Raw genomic sequence first — 17,591 nt, 5'->3', positions numbered from 1 at the left:
AAAAAAAAATGTTTAAGTCCCCACCCATACATACACGCATGCAAACATGCGTCGGGGGCGCATACGTGCAAAAAAGACGATTGCGCCCATTACGCCGCACATGTTACATATCGCCGCGAACGTCGGAGTGAGAGCAATAAGTCTAGGGCCATCAATCACTGATAACACTAAACTGATGAGCGGTAAAAACTTTTAAAGTGTCGCCCATGGCCAATTTTGGGTATGGTAGTTTTCTGCGATTTCAAAGCTTGACATGTTTGGTGTCTATTTATCCGACGTGACCCGATCTTTTATATTTTACCAAAAAACTGGTTAATAATAAATGTTTAATAATGTTTCCTAATTATAGTAAAAAATAAAAACCGCAGTGGTAATTAAATACCAACAAAATAAAGCTCTATCTGTCCCCAAAAAATGGTATAAAATTAATTTCAGTACAGCGTTGCATGACGGAATAAACGTCAGTCAAAGTACCGCAGCTCTAAACACTGAAAAATGGCCTGGCCAGGAAGGGGGTCTAAACACCTGGTCTTGAAGTGGTTAAAGCTAAACTTTGGGATACGTAAATATCAGCTGAATGCAAGAGTCACGTGGAGCTTGGTGAGCTTTGTGTATTTCTTCCAGATCTGTGCAGCTTTCTGGTGTGAGACTCGGAGCTTCCTGTAATAAAGACCGCTCACTGCTGCTCTCTCTGTCCTTATGCTGGGTGAGTGGTCTTGTCTCCTCCCCCTCCTGTAAAAAAGACCGCTCACTGCTGCTCTCTCTATCCTTGTGCAGGGTGACTGGTCTTGTCTCCGCCCCTCCTGTAATGAAGGCCGGTGTTCTATCAAAGTTTGTGAATAGGTTGGAATGTGTGACCGATCACGTGGTCACACAATTTCGTGGTCACATATTTTAACGTAATCCCTCCCAGTTTTTCGGTGGTGGAATGTGTGACTGCCAATAGGTGAAGAATTTCAACGCTTTCTCCGCTGTTCCAGGGCAGATCGGCATCACAGATCATAGGTGCAGGAGAAATGATCTGCCCTGGAACAGCTGATCGGTCCTGAAATGCCACTTTTATCTGACTTTGTGGAATATGGGATCGCACTCACAAAGTCGGATAGAGGTCACATTTGAGGACCGATCAGCTGTTCCAGGGCAGATCGGTTCTTCTGCACATGTGTTCGATCTGCCCTGGAACAGCTGAGAAAGCATTGGAATGCTTGACCTATTGGTGGTCACACATTCCACCGCAGTAAAATTGGGCGGGGTTACGCTAAAATGTGTCACCGGTCACACATTCTAACGTAGTCACAAACTATGATAGCGCACTGGTCACTGCTTCTTTTCCTCCTTGTACAGGGTGAGTGGTCTCGTCTCCGCCCTCATCTGTAGCTTCTGGCGGTGGGTGGAGCCTGCCGGGTACACACAAAGTGCATTTATATCCTTTGTGCCTATGGAGAATCCAGTGCTCCACAAATCCGTTTCTCTTCCAAGGTTCTCTTGACAGACCACACTCCCAGACACTGATATCTTTGCAGCGCTCTTCACTCAGAGTCATTGGAAAACCCAGCACTTCTAAGTGTGGGGGGAGCATGTGACCCAGTGCCATCAGTACCAGGATACAGTGCTCTTATCTAACCAGCCATTCTCCTAGCCCAAATGGGGTCTCTTTCAAGGTTCTCTTGACAGGCCACCTTCCCGCATACTGATACTTTTGCAGTGCTGTTCAGTCTGGGTCCTCAAATTTCCCCTCACTCCCAGGATGCAGTGTTTGCACCTGAGCAGCCATTCACCAGGCCTTAATGTGGTCACATTTGGGACAGCTATCTACCTGGGAATTCAGTGCTCCTCAAACCCATTTCTTTTCCAAGGTTGTCTCGACAGACCACCCTCCCAGACACTGAAACTTTTGCAACGCTCTTCAGTTGGAGCCCTCAGAAAATTCCAATACTTCTAAGTATGGGGGAGCGTGTGAGCCTTTCCCCTTACTCCCAGGATGCAGTGCTTGGACCTGAGTGGCCATTCACTAGGCCCAAACGTGGTCTCCTTCAAGGTTCTCTTGGCAGACCACCCTCCCACACACTGATACCTTTGCAGTCTTCTTCTTACAAGGTCCTTAGAAAAACCTTCCATTTTTAAGTATGGGGGGAGCATGTGATCCTTTTCCCTCTATCCTGGGATTCAATGCCTGGACCTGAGAAGACATTCACCAGGCCTAAACATGGTCACATATGGGACACCAACCTACCAGGGAATCCAGTGCTCCTCAAACCCATTTCTCTTCAAAGGTTCTCTGATTCCAAGGTTCTTCACACTGATTCCTTTGCAATGTTAAGTTGGAGCCCTCAGAAAATCCTGAAACTTCTAAGTAAAGGGGAGCATGTGAGCTTTTCCCTTGATACTTGTATGCTACTGATACTTTTGAAGTGCTCTTCAGTCGGGGTCCTTAAGAAATCCATCATGGGGGGGAGCATGTGGCCCTTTCCCCTCACTCCCAGTGATGAAGTGCTTGGACCAGAACGGCCATTCACTAGGTCCAAACATGGTCATGTAGGGAAGAGAAGAAGGTCATTAACCCTCTGTAAGCTCCTGCAGAGCAAAATGGCAGCAGAAGAGTACAGGACATCAATTATCAGTGGGTGGGAGAGGAGGCTATCAAGAGAACCTGTCACTTTGTCCTTAAAGAGCAAACTGACAGAGTCTCTTTACAATTATTTGCTTAAATCTAAGAAGCAGCTTTCATCTTACTATGCTTGATGTTTAATTTCAGCACTAACCCCTGGAGAAGAGTCAGTGAGCTATCACTGACTGGCCTCCATATCCACCACCAACCACACTGTACTTTATGCTATTGCATTGCTGAATCAGTGAGTGGAGCACTGTCCAGGAGATGTCAGTAACGGCGTGCCGGAAAATGCCGACAGTGCTGGTGGGCAGTTTGCATAGAGGGTTGAAAGCAGAAAACCAGTGTTGTCATTCACCACTCGGTAAATGCATTTCTGCAAAGAGAGTTCACGGGTACCTTTAAACAGAAGCAAACTAAAAAAAAGGCACTTCTGCAAAGTTTGATGCTATTAGGCAATAAGAGCATATTCTCAGAGATTTGTGAACATTACCACACCCCGCTGGAGAGAAGACTCTTCAGCTCCAATTCTATTTGCTTGTTGTTGCCAGCGGAGTTGAATCATTGAAACAGATTTGACACTGCATGTTTTCAGCCATTACGGCTCTTCCTCTATGTCAAGCCGAGAATAATGTGACCATTGACAGGCCACAGACAGGGTTGAGTAAAGTTTTATTTCAGGACTTTGTTTCCAGACAAAAGAACTTTTAGTAGAAAGAAATAAGCCTCGGCATGAGCCTTTGAAAAGGGCACAATACAAAGAATGACCCAGTTTATATCTATGGACCCCGGTGCTATGAAGACATTAAGACACCAGCTCTGTGTGTGGGTAGGTATGTATCATTTGTACCCCATTGGAATGGAGCTTACAAACCACGATAAATATGAGAGAGGTCACCATAATAGAAGCAGGCAGAGTGGTATATGGTTAAAGCGGCCTTGTCATTAAAACAAGAATTGCCAAATAGACATATAGCACCTGTAAAAAAAAAATAGACTGTAGATACCTTTCCGCAGTTCTGCTGAAATCAGCTCTGATCCTAAAAATAGTTTCTAAAGTCCACAGGGCAACTGACACTTCCTGGGACCCGCGCAGCTGTTGGTTGTTCCCGCCGACCTCCATATGATGTGGAGATCTGCAGGAGGAACCCATGAGATCTACTGGTTTCTGTCAAGGACCAGAACACTTCCAGGTGGCACTGTGGCGCTGGAACCAGACCCCTGCAGGGTACTGTACTCACCTGCAGGTGTCTCTAGGCAGCCAGTAGCCATCAGGGACCCGAGCACCTCCAGGTGGCATTGTGACACTGGAACCAGGTCCTGTAGTTCCAGTGCTCACCTGCAGGTGTCCCAGCAATGAGCAGTTAGTCGCCACCTGGTGCTGATCCGGGATGGTATTTAGCCTCTTCCTGCAGTGAGGCCTGTGCCACAGTATTGTTGCCATATCCTGCCCTGCCTTGAGCCCGGACTCTGACCTGATTCCTGACCCTTACCCCTGAGGTCTCTTGATCAGTGGCTCCCCTCTTGTTGTCCTGCTCCCCTGGGTTTGCCCTGAGGTCTCTTGATCAGTGGCTCCCCTCTTGTTGTCCTGCTCCCCTGGGTTTGCCCTGTTGTCTCAGGTGTGTACCTTGTTATTTGTATTAGTTAGTAAGTGTTTATGGTTGTGGTGTTTTTGGAGTAGCTCATAAACTATAGTTCATAAGCATTGTTTGGTGTGGTGACATATTTGGTTCTCCTGTATAGATCCCTGCACGCGGTGTGGGGACCCCCGTGCATGGTATCCTGATAGTTTCCCCAAAGACCTTAGATGAGGATTTCTTTTGATTGAACTGGAGTTTGGTGGCGAGGGCAGTGAGCAAGGCATTTACAGTCTTCTTTTACAAGTATGTCTTTTTGGCATTTTTTTTTTTCATTTTTAGGACAGGGTCACTTTAAAGGCAAACTGATAGTTTGGGATCTATCCTTTATAGTTTAGATGTATCTTTAATTTTACATAGGGCATGCCATGTGGAGTGGTGTCACTGAAAAGCACAAAGCAGATGGTCTATTTCTAACTGAAGGGAGGGGATAATTACATTTTACATTTATATGACTTAGGCAGTCGGGGAGGATCCCAAAATTTTCTGACGAAACAAATGAAAAACATTTTCATTCGTTTCCTCAAAGAAAACAATTTTTTTATGCTGTTTCGGATTTGGAAGCAACGAGCCCCCGAATCCGAAAACGCAAACTGAAACTAAAATTAAATTCAGTTGATTTGGCGGTTCGTCCGAATCCGAAATAACAAATATACTATATGCCCGAATATACGAAAACTATATTCGGCATTACATAAATTCGTTTTCAGAACACGCTGGCCACCAGAGTGTTCTGCAGATGCCCTCCACCATCTTGGAGGTGGAGCGCATGGCGTCACCTGACAGTGACGTCACACGCTGAACGAGCGCTGGCCCTATCGGCCACCAGTGCATTCTGCTCATGCGCATCGCCATCTTGGAGTGTATCTTAGTATACACCAAGATGGCGGTGCCCGCATGTTCGAGTGCAGCATCTTGGTGTACACCAAGATATACTTAAAAATGGTGGCGCACATGCACAGAACGCGCCGTTGGCCATTATGGCCACCGCTTGTTCAGCGTGTGACGTCACTGTCATGTGACGCCATGTGCTCCACCTCCAAGATGGTGGAGGGCATCTGCAGAACACTCTGGTGGCCAGCGCGTTCTGAAAACAAATGTATGTATGCCCGAATATAGTTTGCATATATTCGGGCATATAGTACATTTGTCATTTCGTATTCGGACGAACCGCCGAATCAACTGGATTTCGTTGATTTGCAGGTTTGAATGCACATGTCTAGTGTACATTCATAAACATGCTCTTATGACCCAAATGAGATCTGAACCAACTGTTGAGATATCAGCCACACAGTATAAGTAAAAGATGGACACCGGCACTCCAAAGCAAATCCGGTATGTCTATTTATTCACGTACTGGTTGCAAATGCAAAACACAAGATACAATGTGATCACTTGTTTGCCTGATGAAGGGGATCCGGTGAGACCCCGAAACGTTGTATCTTGTGTTTTGCATTTGCAACAAGTACGTGAATAAATAGACGTACCGAATTTGCTTTGGAGTGCCGGTGTCCATCTTTTACTTATACTTTGACGGAAGCCACCCGGTGACACCTGCTGCACCCACTTCTTATCTCATGGAGCATCGGCTCCGAGTGCGATGGGTACACGGACGGTATCAGCCACACAGGGGGCGCATTGTTTTTAGTGCGTCAGCTGATTTATAGGCTTACCCAGTGAGAAAGAGCAGTAAAGCATGACCATCATGTAGTACAGCACCTTAGATTATATGCTCCTTGAGGGCAGGGACTGATGTGAATGTGCAACTATGTAAAGCGCTGCGTGAATTGTCGGCGCTATATACATACCTGTAATAAATAAATAAAATACAGCAAAGCAGGAAGCAGATCCTGCATATGTAATGAGTAACTATAGCTGCCTGTGTTTACTTCTACAGGCTCCATCCAGTTGTCCTTTTATCCTCACTACATAGCTCTTAGAATAAGGAAATGTATGGATAGGTATACCACACGTTTAGCAAACACTGCTAAAACATTATTACTATAAAGGTACAGTACATTGCCATCACTATATGTATCAGCATAATTACCTGCTGCTGTTTCCTATATGTGGCTCAATCACCATCATGGAGTCAATTTGCACACTGAAGGTCTTCTCCAATTCTCCTGTCTGCAAGGCATTGATAACACTGTTGGATATGTTCTGCAGACCCCTTTGTATTGGAGAAGTTGCTATTCTTTCAGAGGCATTAGTTCGGCTAAATACTTTAGGGTCATTGATCTCCACAATAAGAACTTCTAATTGTCTCTCTTGTCTGTGTCTTGTCTTCTTCTGATTATCTGTTGCGTAGGTTCCAGAGTGACGTCTGACTCGTCTCTGTTTTTGGGTTATCGGCGGGCAGTGCCGCTTACGCTTTGAATGGTTGTCTGTGATGGTCTGTAACGTCGAAACTCGACCCTGTAATATCTGCAGTACCCTTACTTGAGATGGATCAAGGCTCAAAAAATGTGTCAGTTTCAAAGCTAACTGGTTATAAAGGTCTGTGCCAGTCCCATGAGCCACATAGAAAAACAGGTGGAGAGATAGATTGGTCCATATCTCTACAGGCTCACCTCCTTGTAGGATAACATACAACAGGTTCTCTCGAAAACTAAAAAAGCTTGAACCATGTTTCTGATGTTGAAATTCAGGTGCTACGTCATAGAGGACTGTGGAATACCTTTCCCCTTTTGAAACAACATAAAAACTATCTGGAATATCATAAAATAAAGCCAAGACAAGTTTTGTGGAATTCTGAGCTCCGTGAAGTTGAATCCTCAATGCCCTGGGAGATGAACCGGTAAAACAAACTTTAGTAATTTTATTTGCTGGCAAGATTGAGTAAAAGGTCTTATGGTCGGGTGCGTTACAGCACTGATCTCGATAACTTCCTCCATTGACAAAGACTTGAGCAAAATGATCTGTGAGTGCCAAGATTGGACCAATGGGCTCCACAGGCGTTACAATGTTTTCAAGGATTAGGACGGTGAGATCCGTATGGTGACACATGTGAGCCTGAGAGTGAGATTTGTAGGTACACAGGTCCTCTGTCCGGTATATTCCTGTAAAGAAACAAGCTGCAATTACTTTGTGGTTTTCAAACAATTGTTAACTGACGGTTTCTGAAGAACTATGGGGTAAGTGTTTTTCCCCATAGTTCTCTTTTAGGGTCACGGGAGGACATATACTTACCTCCTCCCGTGACCCAAAGCTCAGTATATAGCAAGCTATTGCCTGCGATATCCTGAGAGCGCCGAAGCCAAGATGGATCCCGACAATACTGTCCAGATCCGCCCAGCTGCGTGATTGACAACGGGCTCTGCCTATCTAGAGGCAGAGCCAGCTGTGCCCGCCCCCTACCCTGTCAGTTCCTCCTGCGCTGGAGGATCGGAGAGGGGAGGAGGGAACCCCTGACTGACAGTCAACGCTCTCTGCAGGGAGATGATTGGCAAGTGAGCGAACGATGATATGTGTTCGCTCACTTCCTGATCAATAGAGCCGACCTGTGACAGCTTCTTTGTCACAGGTCGGCTCTAACTATGAGGATGACTGGAAATCACTCACCTCATAGATCTCTTTTAAAGTGTATGTGTATCCCAAACATTTTTTTCGAGCTTTGGATAGAGAACTGCTGTCTCTATCCACTCAATTTGTCGAGGTGACTATTGTCTCCAATACGGAAACTGATTAGAAATCCCAAACTTTAGAAATGTCAGCAACGTCAATCTTCCAATGGGGACCCCTGTTCTGGTGACAATTGTCTAAAAGGGAAATTCCCCTCACTTTGAGGAGATTTCCTCTCATTTCCTGTTGTGTCTCTGGGACAGACATTGAAGGGAACTTCCCTCCGCAGCGGGGCACAGATATCAAAAAATAATCTAACAGGGGCTTTAACCCTGCCCTACTGTATCCAAAACTTTGGGTACACATACAATTTATCTTTAGTAAAATACGTACTTCAATAAAAGCAAATACACTGAGTGGCCAGATTATTATGACCACCTGACGTTTGTAGGCAAATGAGCTATAATTTGGCGCTGAAGTTGCTAGAGGGCCAGACCATTATAAATAGGGAAGCAGGTTGTTTACCACGACAGTAGAAGTGATTTGTTTCTGAAGATACGGGGAAAGATTTAACAGCCTTTGAACGTGGGATGATTGTTGGCGCTCGGAGCCATGGAGCGAGTATCAGCAAAACAGCAGAATTCGTTACATGTTCAAGAGGGGCTCATTGTTAAAGTGTTTAAAGAAAGGACTGTCAGCAGAAAATCTGGGTCTGAACATGCGAATTGTGGCCGTCAGCGACTAGTCAATGTTAGGGCAGAACGGGGGAGGGGCAAGACTGGTACAAGACAACAGAAGGGCAACAGTGCAGTGTCAGATTCCTCGCATCACCTTTCATCATCTCGTGGAGTCACGAGGCGGCCCAACGAAATACTGATGGGGTGGTCATAATAATCTGGCCACTCAGTGTATATGTCAAGTGCCCCCTGGTGTGGGTTACCTCTTATCAATCACCCCTTGTTATGGGAAAACCAATTACTAGCATAAAATATATAAAAAACAGTTTAAAATAACCTTAACATAAAAAAAGACTCAAAATCATTAAACCTTCCCTCTTGTTTCTTAATGCCAAGACATTGAATGATGCAATTACATTTTCCTTTATGGGGTCAAGCCTTCACCTTGTTTTTTATATTCCCTATCCTAAAAAGATTCTGGACATTTGCAAAGATTCTCATTTGGTGTGACACAGGGGGGTTGTCACAACGTCCCAGGTTGCCAAGAGCCCTTACCAAACTGTGACACTCTGTGTGGCTTCTCACTGATGTCACCGGTTGCCAGGAGCTGAGCAGGATGCTCTCGCTCGCATCCTGCTCAGCTCCTGGCAACCAGTAAGCTGGGCGGGATGCCGGACAGAGCCGCTGACATAATACCTCAGGGACAGCCCTGATGATGTAAGTGATGAATGTAATGTCATTATACTGAAAGTTTACTCAAAGCTTGGATCAAATAAAGCTGCAGTGCACTTATCCTTTAATACATCATTAGAAATATTTTTTTACATGCAAGAAATGCAAATGTTGACCTGGTATCATCTACTTGTAGTGGGATAAGGCTCAGACTGGGCCTGTGAGCCAGTTGTGTTGTAACACATGCTGATAGTAGAACACAGCAGAGCTCAACAGTGTGCTGCTTCTCCTTTCACTGGCTGGGGTAGGGGCAAGACTTGTAAGTCCCCGTTCGTACCTAGGCGTTTTGCCGCTCAAACGTAAGCTCAACAATTAATTCAAGACAAGGAATCCCATTCAGCTCGAAAAAAACACTCAAGATAAAGAATCCCGCTGATTTCTACGGTTAGCGCCTGTTCAAACTTCAGCATTTTGTCACAAGCAGAAAAACGCGTGTCGCAGGAAAAAGCACATGAGCTACTTTTCGGCCGACTACAGCTCTTTTTGGTCCCATAGACTTCAATGGGAAACTTTGTGCGTCCGAAAAAGCGTGACAAAACGCTAAGGTGTGAACAGGGGCCACGGAAATGAATGAGATTCCTTGTAAAAGGAGCCTTATTACTTAACCTCCATGGCGGTATTCCAGAGCGTGGCTCGGGGTTAATTTTCTGTACCATAAGCGGTAACCCCGAGCCACACTCGGGAATACACAGCACTCGGGAATGTTGGCATCCGTCTTCCGGACTCCGTCCCTTGCGAGCGTCTGCGTCGCAGGGGGGCGAAACTGGCGGGAGATTCAAAAGTTAAAAAAAAAATTGAAAGAAAAAAAAAAAAATCCTTTTGTCTGGAATTGCTCCCGAAAAATGGCTGTGTACTCCCCGCCATATGATGGTCACTTATGTGCCTGGAGCCTCATAGCTGTGTATCTGCAGTGTAAGATCTAAGGCACTACTGCCTCTAACTGCTAATCTCAAGAGATTTTAGAGTGAGATTTGGTGACGTCACCAATGTACTGGTCACGGTTTTCCTTGCTGGAGGGGAAGCTGTAACTGAGGACCTGCACTGTCACAATTCAGCTGCAGACTTGCAGCTGAGCTCTTACTTGTAGTTCTACAAGTATATGCAGACCTCTTACCCCTGGTTCTGCAGGGCTGTGTTGTTGCTTGTAGTTCTCCAGGCATGTGCTCTGTACCTGACTCGCTCTTGCACCAGTCTGGCAGCTTTAGGTGTTGGACAACCTCTCCTGCTGTTTCTTATGCAGCTTCTCGGCCAATCAGTGCAGTCCGCTTGTGGCCAATCCCGTGATTCCTCCCTCTTGCCAATTCTATTTAAACCCAGGGCAGCAAACTGCACGCTGCCCAAGCAACACTCTCCCAAGCTAGGTGCCGAGCCCCCCTGGTTGCCGTTGAACCTGACCTTTGGCTTGTCCCAGGAAACCCCAGTCTTCAGTCTGTCCCTGGAAGTTTTGGTCCTCCATTCTGTCCCTGACCTTTGTTTTGTCCCTTGTATGTGTGTCTGCAACGTGTCCAGAACTCTGGCCTTATCAATCATTCTGGGCTGTTAGGTGAGTTGTGTGAACCTAGGGATTGTGAACTGGGGTCAGCACGCAGCCAAGCCCATCTCCACCATCAGGAGCTCTGGTGAACACCGGCTGGCCCTTTGATTCCACATCTCGGGGGACCCCATGCGACCTACCTAGCACTGCAGCACCCTGCCTAGTACTACCAGCCTATTCTGTCTTCCACTACCTCATTCAGTTCCCCTGCTCTGTTCCCTGCTTGTACTCCAGCTCTGGGAGGAGTCAGCCTACACTGCTTGGACCCTTTTCTCTATGAGTTCCGCGGCTTGAGGGGTTAATCAGGGCCAGCACTAGTGTGTGTTTCTTTGTTGAACAGATAGTGCTTTGATAGTTTGTAAACTGTTGCAGCACTGCCTCCTGGTCCTAGTGGAGCTGCGGGGGGCTCCTTCCTGATAGCATGCTGCCCGCCACCGGACCCCTGGTGAGACCTCCGCACAGCCACCTGAAAGCCAGCATAGCCCAAATGAGAGTCTGCATAGCCCACCTGAGAGCCCGCATAACTCACCTGAGAGTGTGCATGGCCCACCTGAGAGCCCGTGGAGTCTACCCGAGATCCCGCACAGGCCACATGAGAGCTTGCATGGGCCACCTGAGACCCTGGAGACATCAGGGCACCACCCAAAACAACACAAGGTATGTAGCTTCATATTATTTTGTATTGCTGCATCATGTATTGCTGAGATTTGTAGCCTTCTATAAATCGTCTCCTTACTCCCTCCCCTGGCGGCCTCTTCTTGCTGTTTCTCCTGGCTTCCTCTCCTCGCTCTCTCCACTATATTCTAAAAAAAATATTGCTGCACGCAGCGCTTGAGTGTTCAGGTTTCACTTGAAGAAAAGGTGGCAACCCTAATGGCAAATAAACCAACTCCCTTATATGAATATCATCTATTTACCTTGATAAACCTGCAATTCAGCTTTAAATATAATGAGCTGATAAAAACCAAGGTACAGGATGTTTGAACACTGAAACGGTTAACGCATTTCCAGCCCCGCAATCAGATCCACTCACTTGAGATATCTTCCTGCCAATCCCAATTTTGCACGGCCTGTTGATTTTGATCACTTTTAAATGAAACCCACACCGGCCTCAGTAATCATAATGTCATTTGCAATTTCCCACAAAACACATTTATCCACTTAGTAGCACATTGAAAAGAAGAACACCCTATGAACTCCCAGCAAAAGAGAGAGAGAAGAAAGAGGGGGGCCTAATCGTATTACGTCCTCATGAACCTCCAAGCAGGGGTGCTTGTAAGAGATATGTAAAAGAAAAAAAGACAAAAACTAGGCCCGGATACAGCTGACTCTCATAATTAAAACCGGGAGAGATAGCCAGAGCAGCACGCGAGGGGCAGGAGGATACAAAACGCCCCGGGGCTTTCCTCAAAGAGACTGGCCGGAGTGGATGAAGCTTAATGAATCCTCCAAATGACCGATGGAGGCCAAGCACGCCGGCTTCTCTCTACAACAACAATGGTGTTTTGGGTTCTGCTTCACGTTAACAAAATTAAATCCAAATCCCAGTGTCTTCTTCGGCCTCCTTATGTGTGACCGTAAAAAAGCAACATTGTATTGTTCAATATATGCATGAATGCCCTCTGTGTTAGATAACGGGATAGCGCTTTACAGGGTCATTGATAGAGAATTTGTTCTGTATGATTAATACAAAAATATAACAAGTTCAATAAAAAAAACTCTCCATGGAATACTGACAATGTTTAATTATGGATACAGTGGGAAAGAGAGAAAATGTCCATCAGGTTCTATTGGTGACCCCATTGGTGAGATGTTCACTCACTTCCTGTCCCTGTGACACCTGCACAACAAATGGCTGGAACAGAAAGATCTTCAAAGTGGGGCTCTACCTATAGAAGTGCATATGGTGCAGTATGTAACTAAACAAAGAGTAGTCGCTACATATTGTATCACATGCAACGTGTTTTGTTATAATACCAGTAACAGGTGACCGCGGAATATTTAGTAGTAAGGAAATTTCACGCAACACCTGAATCCAATGGTATGGAGGGGTGTCCCAATACTTTTGGCAATATAGTGTAAGTTTTGTTGGTGGTAATTTGCAGGCTTTTAGTGTACATGTTAAGCATCTACAGGAAGGTTTGTAAAGGGACTGATTTCACCAGGACGCATGGACAGCCAAAAAAAGAAAATCAGACGTCCTATGTTCTAGAAGTTTGTGCAATATTGAAGATGCCCATAGGATGGACTTCCTCAATGCAGGGACACAATGGCTTCTAAACTACAACTCAACGTCTGAGCAATGTAACATTATAATTGTTTACTGGAAGCAATGCATGATGGGATATGTGGTCTTGGGAAATGGAGATTGCATGACATCAAGCAGCAGGGAAAGAGACGCAAAGCACACTGGGAATCCGGGAAGTTGATGGAAGTGACGGGCAGACGGAAGGCAGCTCTCACTACATAAAAGGGTTTTGTTGAAGTAAGCTTTGATTTCATAATCAGAAACAACTCTACTATGTATTCCTATTACACTGCTGATGTCATAACAGGAGAGGAGATGCTGGAGCTTTACAACTAGACATGTAAGCTGCGGAAACATTTGGTTCGGATATTTCGGTATTTCAGGATTCGGATCTGAAATTCAATTTGATTCGAGTTTCGAATTCGGACGAAATCTGAATTTTCGTTATTTTCTGATAAGTTTATGAATATTCTTTGCGAGTAAAACAAAAAAAACGTATACAGATATTAATACTAAAGCTGAGGCTCCTAGACTGGAATAGCATTCGGGATCCGAATTTCCGAATTGCATTCGGGAGCTCCTGAATGCCATTCGGGTCTGGGAGCCATATATATATATCACTAAAGCTGAGGCTCCAAGGCCGCAAAGGATCTTGGGGCGGGCGCATGCGCAGTTCAAATGTTCGGCCGGGAGACGAGGAGAGACACAAGGTAAGTCTATGGAGCAGCGTGCACCCGCACAGACACCGTGGGGAATCAGAGAAGAGGAGGCCAAAGGAGTCAGCGCTGGAGGGACAGCTGAAAACGACACTAAAGAAGATGATCGGATCAAGAGGCATCATTTACGGTAAGTCCTTACACTAAGGGTGCCCACACATCGTACGATAATCGCGGGAAATCCCGCGATCGTACGATTATCGCAAGGTGTGTGGAAGCCGTGCGACCTCTACTACTATAAGGTTCCACGACTTTTAACTTACGAACATGTTAGAAAACCCGCCGAGCGTCGTACGATGTTCGGCGGGTGTGTAGCTTGTTTGTAAGATAAAAGCCAGACGGGCCGCTGTGCGCAAGCGCACACTGCCCATTCGTCATTGCGGTCATCAGAAGCCCGCCCCTCAGGGGGGCGCGGCTTGCTATCATCGCAAGTACGATCTGCCTGTCCAAGATAGGTAGATCGTACGTTTTTTTAATTACCTTACAACCATCGCAATACAAAAGTCTTGCGATGGTTGTAAGGTGTGTGCTCAGCCTAACATTGGGGGGGAGGGAGGGAAAAAAATATCCTTTAGGCCCCATTCACACTGAGCGATTTATCGAGCGTTTTTTTGCAGCGATATCGCTCATATTTCCACGCGATATCACTATATGTAGCTTCTCCAATCCATTTCAATGGAGTTGTTCACATCTCGTCGCTCTTGTAGCTCGTCGCTGCAGCTTGTCGCTCCTACATGACCCTTTTTTTGAGCGATTTTGTTCCTGATTGCATACAGCCCAATAGGAAAAAGTTGCTCAATATCGCTCATATAAAATCGTGCGGAAAATCGCGCGATTTTCATGTCGCTCAGTATGAATGGGGCCTTAATGTCACTTTAAGTGTCATTAAAGACCTGCCGATTATCGTACGATAATCGGCAGGTGTATGGGCAGCATGCGACCGCGTCTACTGTAAGGTCGCACGACTCTCATCTTCCGAGCACGCTGGAAAACCTGCCGAAAACCGTAAGGTTGGTGGTGTGGTCGGAAGACGAAGGCCGGACACTGCCCGGGCAGCACTGCAATCATCGGAAGCCCTCCCCTCAGCGGGGTTCGCAAGCACGATCTGCCTGTCCAAGATGGGCAGATCATACAAAATTTTAATGACCTTACAACCATCGCACAACGAAAGTCGTGCAATGGTTGTAAAGTGTATGGCCACCTCTAGAGAGGTGTCCACATGAATTGGTTATGTGACGTACAAAATGCACCTAAATTATATTAGTGATATGAAATAGTGTCACCGTAACTGATCTTTTTTTTTGCCCCAATACATCTAAAGCACATTACAAAGTCTATAAGAACACTGCACCTTGCGCATTCCAGTCCCCCTCATTAAACCAAACCACATGTGTCCACTTTTGAAAGTATTTCTCAAATTGCCCGGGCTAAATTCTTATCATTCCGAAAACACCTGCCATTCATAAACTTGACTGCGCAGTCACCGCAAACAAACCCAACCTCCCGGCCCGAGCAAACCAAAACTAATAATAAAATGTAAAAAATGATCACGTTTCTTGAACGTTTTACCCGTATGGAGCATAAAATATAACCCAACCCCCAACCCTTCCATCACATCCACCACCAACTTAGCACTGAAGCCGCGTTTGATTATCATCGGCTGCTATCATAACTGTCAACCTTCGGGTAGGCCCGAGCGCGCACAGATGCAATTTTTCGGGGGCCCCTCTTGCTATTGAGTGATAAAGCCATCACCTCGCCAACCATCTGTTTTGGGCCGCTCGGTAATTTCACTGGACGGGCAGAACGAGAAACGAATGTGGTTCTGCCACGCTTAGCTGGGAGTTGTGGGACATAATGAGATCTGAAAGGGAAGGCCCGGATGTTATAAATTTGTGCCATATGTGGCTATTTCCTGCGTCCGTTCCTTTCTCATAACCAGCGAAGAAGAGGTTTTTTTTTTTTTCCCCTCTCATGACCCCACACCATGACTCTGAAATCTTTCATGGCTGCTTACAGGCCTCGGGCCTTTCCACGCCAGTTGCATAAATAAATGGCTTTGACAGCAAGCATCATAAGGGTTGGCGGTTAATACGTGTTCACCACAAATGCTTCTACAGCACACTGGAGAGAAGGAAGGGGAGAGAGAGAGAGAGAGATTATTTTCCTACCGCTAAACAAAAAGAATGTCTCCTGACAAGCAGTGAAAGAATTAAGTCAAATAAACGTGAAATATGTTACAACTAAAATTACAATCCTCCCCCCTCCTCCCCCGACCAACTACCATCATCGCTACACTTTGTGTTTACGATGGATCGGCGGGTTCAGGAGGAAAGAGAAATGGTTCCCTTATAACAAACAAACATTCCGCTTAAAATAAAAGATGTGCCTCTCGGGCTGAAGAGTTTGGGTCAGATATTTTTTTCATTTATTTTTTTTTACCTTTTTAATTGGAATTATTTTAGCTTCGTGGGAAAAATAAAAATTCCCTAAAATCCGGCTTTAAGACTCAAACAGCTTGCAGCTGTCGGAACAAGGCCGCGACGAATTATCTGTAAGTTATTGTTAAAAAACGTAATTGGAATTGTACAGCGTTTTTGGCTGTTGGCTGCCATGTTAGATACATTCATGAATTTAGTCAAGTAGGTTATAAAAACATGCCCAGTACTTCCCGTACACGCAATCTACTTCCTGTATATACTGACGGACTTACTGTAATTGATAAAACAAAAATCAAATCAAGATAATAATAATGATAATAATAATAATAATACAAGTCATACAAGTATGCAAATGTAGGAAAGACTCCTAAATTATATTAGTGATATGAAATAGTGTCACCGTAACTGATCTTTTTTTTTGCCCCAATACATCTAAAGCACATTACAAAGTCTATAAGAACACTGCACCTTGCGCATTCCAGTCCCCCTCATTAAACCAAACCACATGTGTCCACTTTTGAAAGTATTTCTCAAATTGCCCGGGCTAAATTCTTATCATTCCGAAAACACCTGCCATTCATAAACTTGACTGCGCAGTCACCGCAAACAAACCCAACCTCCCGGCCCGAGCAAACCAAAACTAATAATAAAATGTAAAAAATGATCACGTTTCTTGAACGTTTTACCCGTATGGAGCATAAAATATAACCCAACCCCCAACCCTTCCATCACATCCACCACCAACTTAGCACTGAAGCCGCGTTTGATTATCATCGGCTGCTATCATAACTGTCAACCTTCGGGTAGGCCCGAGCGCGCACAGATGCAATTTTTCGGGGGCCCCTCTTGCTATTGAGTGATAAAGCCATCACCTCGCCAACCATCTGTTTTGGGCCGCTCGGTAATTTCACTGGACGGGCAGAACGAGAAACGAATGTGGTTCTGCCACGCTTAGCTGGGAGTTGTGGGACATAATGAGATCTGAAAGGGAAGGCCCGGATGTTATAAATTTGTGCCATATGTGGCTATTTCCTGCGTCCGTTCCTTTCTCATAACCAGCGAAGAAGAGGTTTTTTTTTTTTTCCCCTCTCATGACCCCACACCATGACTCTGAAATCTTTCATGGCTGCTTACAGGCCTCGGGCCTTTCCACGCCAGTTGCATAAATAAATGGCTTTGACAGCAAGCATCCTAAGGGTTGGCGGTTAATACGTGTTCACCACAAATGCTTCTACAGCACACTGGAGAGAAGGAAGGGGAGAGAGAGAGAGAGAGATTATTTTCCTACCGCTAAACAAAAAGAATGTCTCCTGACAAGCAGTGAAAGTATTAAGTCAAATAAACGTGAAATATGTTACAACTAAAATTACAATCCTCCCCCCTCCTCCCCCGACCAACTACCATCATCGCTACACTTTGTGTTTACGATGGATC

General features: G+C 45.5%; 1 protein-coding gene across 1 annotated transcript in view; it reads right to left on the bottom strand.

Moving 5' to 3' along the window:
- LOC108791200 (fibrocystin-like) overlaps positions 1–17,591 on the bottom strand; it is a 153,371-nt gene that overhangs the window by 57,633 nt on the left and 78,147 nt on the right. The window contains exon 9 of the mRNA XM_018561608.1: positions 6,296–7,307. Within this exon, the coding sequence (XP_018417110.1) occupies positions 6,296–7,307 (1,012 nt within the window). The remainder of the gene's footprint in view (positions 1–6,295; positions 7,308–17,591) is intronic.

This window comes from Nanorana parkeri, unplaced genomic scaffold (assembly GCF_000935625.1).
Source record: "Nanorana parkeri isolate BGI_ZX_2015 unplaced genomic scaffold, ASM93562v1 scaffold533, whole genome shotgun sequence".
NCBI classification, from domain to species: domain Eukaryota; kingdom Metazoa; phylum Chordata; class Amphibia; order Anura; family Dicroglossidae; genus Nanorana; species Nanorana parkeri.
Note: the sequence above shows the minus strand (reverse complement) of the source record. Positions and strands in the feature narration are given on the sequence as shown.